Source organism: Perca fluviatilis, chromosome 14, assembly GCF_010015445.1.
Source record: "Perca fluviatilis chromosome 14, GENO_Pfluv_1.0, whole genome shotgun sequence".
Lineage (NCBI taxonomy): Eukaryota > Metazoa > Chordata > Actinopteri > Perciformes > Percidae > Perca > Perca fluviatilis.
The window spans coordinates 31,982,310-31,989,855 of record NC_053125.1 but is presented as its reverse complement, the minus strand read 5'-3'; the positions used below and the strand labels follow the sequence as shown (position 1 = coordinate 31,989,855).

The window sequence follows — 7,546 nt, the reverse complement described above, 5'->3', positions numbered from 1 at the left end:
TTGGGATATATCGCCGTCTGCATCGCTCTGTCCGCATCGCTCTGTCCGCATCGCTCTGTCCGCATCGGTCTGTCCGCATCGCTCTGTCCGCATCGGTCTGTCCGCATCGCTCGGTCCGTATCGCCCCGACAGCGCTGACTGCAAGAACCATGAAACAAGTTAGAGTGTGTTTGTGAAATCCTGGACATGTTGGACAAAGGTGTCTTCAGCTGAGACCAGAGACCCTCCATCAGATTCAGATCTTAGTCTCTCAGGATCACATCCTCCCCCCAGTCTCTCATCCTCCTCTACACAGTTAACATAATATATTAATATAACACACACACAATATGAGGTTGGATATTTGGAGCGGCTTTATTTGTGTTCAAAGAATAAAAAACACACAACTATGAATATATAAAAATAACTTGAAGATCAACATGTAGCAAAATAAAATATTTATCAGAATGAGATAAAAGAGTAAAACAGTTTAAAGCCCATTAAGGTATCTGAATGTTAAAACTGAGTTATCAACTTCCGTCATGTCTCTGATCATTATTATTTCATCCATTGATTAATATTAAATAATTATCAAGACCTTGCAAAGATCATCACTTTGGTATAGTTTACATTTCATAACATTTCCTTTTGCAAACATCATGTAATTCTATTTCATAGATAATGAATGCAGTTTAACATCTTGTTTAGAGACAGATATTCTGAGCTGCATTACATGCTTTTATAATTACAAATATCAACAATATTCACAATGTAATCAACTCATCAGTTTAAACCATTCAATGTTAGTTGATTTCATATCATTAGCTGGAAATATGCCGGCAACAGCAGGCAACATGACGCAGCACTTTCCCCTTACATACCACTCGCTAAATGTCATTCAACTGCGGCTCTCCCCAGTACGTTACATAAATACGCCGAAGGGTGCCTTTTTCGTCGCATCAGACGCTGAAGGACACTGCCCAAACGTACTTATTTTACGAGTTTGGAATGAGAACGGGTTGTTATATTACCCAGCAGAAAACTAAAATGCAAAATTCACTCCGTAAAAAAATGTGCAATCAACTTGATCAGACAGACATTACAGGTTGAAGACCTCTTAACACCTGATTATAAGATATTTGGTGGGTGCTCCGTCTGCTCATATTTCACGGTGTTAAAAGGGATATATCAGCGCTGAGTACATTATTGGAGCAAAGCATTTTTTTTGTATTGCTGCTGATTTGATCTTGTCTGAGCACCTCTGTGTTCTTCATTCAAACCTCACTCTGCTGTTCAAGTACATCTTTACTGACTGACTTACATTTTAATTTATCTGACCACATTTTTCAAGTATCAAATATCGAGTCATATCGTTTTTACTTGAGGAACATGTATTGAAAGTAAAAGTACTTTTAATTACGTAACGTATTTTTCTTTAGAGCAACAGTAGTTTTACTTTTACAAGTAAAATATTCTATTTCTCTAAATGTGAAAGGTTTGAATCACTCTCAGTCTGAGCCTCCTCTGGGGCCATCAGAGCTCCAGATAATACAGATCCCAGACTCAGACTCACAAACCCCTCCACCACGTTAAGGTGGAGATTCACGGAGGGGGCAAACAGATCAAATAGCAGATTTACACATGACCTCACACCCACAGAAGTAATGGAAATCATGTTGTATATACGGCACATGAGAAAACAGTCAGGTGTAAAGAGCTCTGGGAGTTGTTAGAGGAGCTGAACGTCTCCTGCTTTATCATCAGCAGGCGTTCCTGGTCTGTTGTCCCGAAGTCTTTTATATTTCCGGACACTAACCACTGCAACAACAAAAGCAAACATTACACCTGCAACACCTGCTGCCAGTCCAACATATCGGCCTGCAGGAGTGGAGTTTTTGTCCTTGGAACCTGAAGATAAAAAACACAAGTCAGTAAATGTGTGATAGAGGAGCAGTCTTCATCCTTCTCTGATGTTTGAAACTGCAGCTACAACCTGATACTCAGAAAAAACTCACCTGGGTCGGTAAACTGCAGCTGGATTTTTTTAATGGTTGTGAGCGGGTCAACTTCTCTCTTTCTGCGTCTGGAACCAGAAAGAACTCGACACTCATATGTTCCATTGTCGTTGTAGTTCACATTCTTCAGAATTATCGAAATGTTTCCATTCTCCAGATCTACTTTCATCAGCTCCACCCTGCCCTTAAACTGGTCATACTGGTTTCCTGTTTGCGGTTGAGAACCTCTGCAAAAGAAGACGTAATTGTTCTTGGGCTCCAGGTCAGGTCTGATCCACTTTAAAACTATGTTGGAGGGATCAGGAGCCTTACAGTTCAGAGTGATGTTATCTCCAGGCTGCACTACCACAATCTCATCTGAAAAGCAATAAAAAAAACATTTTAATCGATAATGAATAATAAAAGGCATCCACAAGTGTGACCCCGCACACTGCACAGCCGTATGCACGTCACAACCCCTCCAAAGCTGTTTTCTTGCCCCCCCCTTCTCTCTCTCTCTCTCCCTCTCTTCCTCTCTCTCTCCCTCTCTCTCCCTAAAGTTTGGTGTTACACTTTATTTTCCAGTACATTAAAAAGACGTACCTTGCCAAAGCCGTAGCCTACTTTGTATCAAAGTAGATACAAGAAATAATGTTATTAATCTTGGACAGAAAACGGTCAGTTATACCCTAATTAAAGGCCAAACGCCTAAATTATGCTGTAATTAGTAAATTATCTATATTAGTACAGCACCATTTACAGTCATAATTGATTTTGCTCTGACAACTCACAGATATTCATGTTTCTGTGTTCTATTTCAGAACTGTAACAATATTCATCACCTCTGTACTGCTTGATGATGCGGCAACCAGCTGTAGTATTACATGATCAAACACAAACAAACTGCAAAGCCTACACAATCAATCAATTAATCAATGCATTTTGACATATTTAACTTGTATACTAATATTAAAATATGTGTATCAATTATCCATTTTCATTGTAAGACATACAAATGACCTTCTAATAAGATATATTAGTGGGAAAAAATACTAATATGTCACTACATTTTAAGGTACAGTTCTCTTCCTATGTGTGGCTAGTTTAATTTTGGTCTAATTTGGAACAAATTACGTCTTTTTAATGTACGGGAAATTAAAGTGCGATCCAGTGTGGTTCCTCCCTTATTTAGACAATAAGCCTTTTTTCAAAACTGCGCAGTAAGTCAAACTATCTGAAACAGTACGATCGCTTTCCTACATTTACAGTAGCTGACAAAGTTGAATATAATCCTTACGTTATCAGAATTTGTATTCTCTGTATAATAAATATATATATATATATATATATATATATATATATATATATTATATATATTATACAGAGAATACATTCAACAATGTTTACTTTATATACAAATATATAAAAGCCTCACTTTGAACTATTTCATGTAGAACAGTTATCGTTAGTTAAACATTCACACTTTCGTTAATCCATTCCAATTCAAATAATTGTAAAGAAAACATGGTTACACTTGACATGAAGGTATCTATATAAGACAGACTTGACACTGTCCTGAACATCTCATAAACATTATATACAAGTCATAAACATTCATGACATAACACTTCTGTCAGACAGAATGACTTGTGTCATTCAGTTTTTGTCATGACAAATTATGGTTAGGTTTAGGGTTCATGTGTCATGACTGTGTCATGTCACTCTTATGTAGATACCTTCAAGTAAAGTGTTACTGAAAAGATTATGAAAATAAAACTGTTTTAGACACATTTTCTCCCAACAATGTATATAACATTGTAAAAAATCTTTTCACAATCAAAGCTGATATTTACCAGAAGCTGCTTTAGACAGAAGAAACAACAGTAGCAGAAATGGAGCCATGAGAGCTGAGAGAGTGTTGATTCCCGTCCGTCCCTGTTCTCTCCCTCACTTGATATGTGTCCTGTTTCTACACAACACTGCACTATAGTTGGTACGTATTGTATGGTCTGCGAGCTGCACAGCCTGGTGGTTATAGGAGGACATGACATCAAGTAGGTCAGGGCTTGGCAATCTGAAGTGTAAACAAAGTCAGGAAGCTGCAGCCTGCGAATCAAGGGCAAACTTTAAAAGGCTGAAATAAATTGATAAGGGTTGTTAAAGTTTACACATGTACACATTTCAATTTTTTATGAAGGCCTATGAAAAAACTGCTGTGCAGTGTTATACGTGTCATCAAATACATCAAACAAATACATAATAATCTGGACACTGAGTGTTGCAGTGAATTATACAGCAAAGTTCACCACTACCCTTTAAACTGGTGACAGTGTTGACCACTGCTAAGTGTCTGGTTAGAAAAACAACAAATTCTTCTGAAGCTCTGAATGCTTCATTGACTTTACTTTATGCTTTAGTTTGAAGTCTGAAAAAATACACAAGATCAACATGATTATTCAACCTGGGTTTAATATATTTATAGCGCACTAATATAATAAACGCGACAATAGTGTAATCAATCAATGTTGTCTTCCCCTCCACCCTATTGAACAGATATGAACCTCTCTACAGTGCACATGGCCCTCTGCTGGACTCAGTGTTCCTGTTAACTGTTCACCTCCATCTTTCTTTCAAACAACAGTCTGTGCATGTTACCGGCAATTCCCACTGGATGCGGAACATCTGCGGAACGTCGACAGAGTCATTCGATTTCCATTAAAGTCAGTGTGTGTATTTCCACAGACTGCGGAACCAGGGGCAGAGCCAGACAATATAAACATTCGGGGCTTAGCCCAAGCCTAGGGGGGTCCGGGGGCATGCTCCCCCGCTGGAGATTTTTTTCCCAATTACGTCAGCTAAATGGACTATTTTTCAGGCTGTTTGAGATAATAGAATGCATAAGGATGCAAAGGAATAGGAGTGTTGTGGTGGCAAATTTTATTTTAACCATTTGTTTAAAGATTGTTTTAAACCTCCACATAATCCTGTTCTTTCCTGTAGACTTAAAGGCACCAGTGAGAGAGCTGGCCTTGTAGACTGTGAGCAATAGCAGAAGTTATTTTCGCTAAAGAATGGCAGCTCCTCATTTGTTTATTTCTCGCAGATAAAGTGAAGAAGGCTATAACACTGTCTGAACCGTATCTCTTTCTGTCTCCTGAGATAAGCAGGTGTTTAGTCTAATGTAGGAGACACTGGAGCAGAATGGAAGGTTGTAAAATCATCTGACTGTCTATGGTATTTTTTAGAAAAGTGGCAGCATGCTAAAGATATTTGAAGAGGGGTGGCTTAACAGAGTTTCTTCACTGTAAGATGTTTTGATTTTTAGGTTTCTAGTTGGGAAAGACATTTTCAGTTGTGTACCTTTGAAACTGTGTTTTCTCCATTTGCAAATGTAAATAAATACTCAAAGACCAAACTTTGGTTTAATTCTCAAACAGTCGTTATTCGTTTTGATTTTATCATGAATATCACTAACTTTGCTGCTTCAAGGAAAACTTCCACGACATTTTGGCGTTGTCAGCAGGACGGATGAGTTAACAGAGAAAAGAGCTCCGTTGGGTCGCTGATGACTGGCTATCCAGGGATCAAAAATCACCTGCCTCATACCTCTAGACCTTTAAAAAGGTTTTTCAGAGAGAAGAGGGTTAGGACCACGGAGCGCTCTTGACTGTTTTCCACTCCGTCAAAAATGAACAGGAAGAGATTTCAAGCAGCACCGGTAAGTAAGTAAATTGATTAATTACAATTGGATTGTGAATTCAAGGTTTTGAACAAACCTTCTAAACAAGCAACTGTTGCTAAATGAATTAAGTAATGAATAATTGGCAAAATCATTCTCTTGAACTAAAGAGAATAAATGAAACTAATTCTGACTTTTGGGAAGTGAGTATTGGGTATTTTTTTGGGGGGTCATTTTGGGTAACAAAGATATAGGACTGAGGTTATGAATGACATCGACAATGAGCCTCTTGATTATTTAGAGACAGACTGCAACAAGGCAAAACATACTAAATAGGTCGAGTTATTTGACTATTAAGTTGAGTCTGCATGTTACAACAGGCTGGTGGGCAACATATGGAGCGCGGACCTGAAAAAGGCCGCTCCCACAAAGGACGTGGTCGAGCCAGAGAGAGGCCAAGGCGGGTACCGTGGGCAAAATGGTGAGACCTACAACCGAGACCAGTGTTTGTACTGCAAGGACTTTGGACATTGGGTAGGTAACTGCCCGAAGAAAAAGCAAAAAACACCTCAGACAGAGAACAACACTTGTCCCTCTGTTTGACTGAGTCCAAAAGCTGATGAGGAAGGTAGTGCTGACACACACACACACACACTCGCTTCATGCAATGAAGAAATGCTTTGCACTGATACACTGGTTTTTGTTTTGCTATTAGGGACAATTGATAGGTTAGAAAGTTCTGAAAAAGAATCTATTCAGTTAAACCATTATAGTATGTTATCTTCTGAAACCTAGAAGAAAATGCCTACTACTGAGGGTAAAGTTAAAGAGGTTCCACTCACATAACTTGATTATTAGAGCTAAAGATTTGACATTGAAGATTATTTGGTCATTCTATTTGGTCAATTGGGGCTGCAGGTCAAACAGTAAGAGAACAATTCTCTGTTCCTCTCTCCTTTCCATGGGAAAAACAATTCTTGGTGTATGATTATGTCCACTTATTTGGTATAGGTAGTGATTTAATGTGCACTTTTAACATTGGTTTAACCTCCACACCTGACGGATTGAGAATTTCTCTTAATGATGCAACTGACATAACCACTTTTGTTAATTACAGTGTGGCTAAAATGACCTCACTGAGGCAGCGTCTGTAATCAGCCCTGCCTCTGACTGCATGAAACCTGACAACCAATACATCACTCAAGGCTGCATCTGCTTTTTATCCCTCAAGAAAAGTTTTTTGGTGCAGTGCTGTTTTCATGTAAAATGAACAGAATAGCACCTTGTTCAGTTTAGTGTTAACGATTAGATTTTACTTGAGCCTGTCACGTTCCTGATGTCACTGTAAGACTTTTGCTGCCAAAGCTATTGAAGCGTTCGTGAATATGGCTCTGCAGTCTTCCCCGATGCTGGGACTGCCAGATCCCTAAAAACAGTTCATACAGACATACACGTACATACACATGCTTGCAATGAAGACATGCTTTTTGCACGCTACAAACATTCCCCACACGATAGACAGATCAAATTAGACGCAAAAACAGCACGGTTAACAGAAATAACTTTTGGAAAATATGTCCAAGTATTCAATGTGTTTGTCTGGTGTGTATACAAATTGCCTACCATGGTGTTAATTATATAAGGGAAGAAAATTGGATTTTTAGTTGATTCAGGAGCAACAATTTGGGTTTTAGTGAAGATCTTTGTTCTTCAATCAGAAGCTCTCTGGTAAACTAGTTTTTCCTTAGAGAAGTGATTAGTAGAATGGTGATCCCATTCTTATGATTGTGTGTATTCAGATCCTTAGGATCCTGAACTAGATAAAAAAGGAAAATGTTCATTGTTTCTTTCTCCCTTTCATCTGAGTGTCCTGAAAATTTGGCAGGCAGACATT

The 7,546-nt window shown here is 38.5% G+C and overlaps 1 protein-coding gene across 1 annotated transcript; it reads right to left on the bottom strand.

Moving 5' to 3' along the window:
* Positions 1 to 330: 330 nt before the first annotated feature.
* Positions 331 to 3,960, bottom strand: LOC120572911 (butyrophilin subfamily 2 member A1-like). Its single transcript, XM_039822430.1, has 3 exons — positions 3,827 to 3,960; positions 1,995 to 2,351; positions 331 to 1,887 (listed from the first exon to the last, which is right to left on the bottom strand). The coding sequence occupies exons 1-3, from the start codon at positions 3,873 to 3,875 to the stop codon at positions 1,709 to 1,711; spliced, it is 585 nt and encodes a 194-aa protein (XP_039678364.1). The 5' UTR covers positions 3,876 to 3,960; the 3' UTR covers positions 331 to 1,708.
* Positions 3,961 to 7,546: the final 3,586 nt, after the last annotated feature.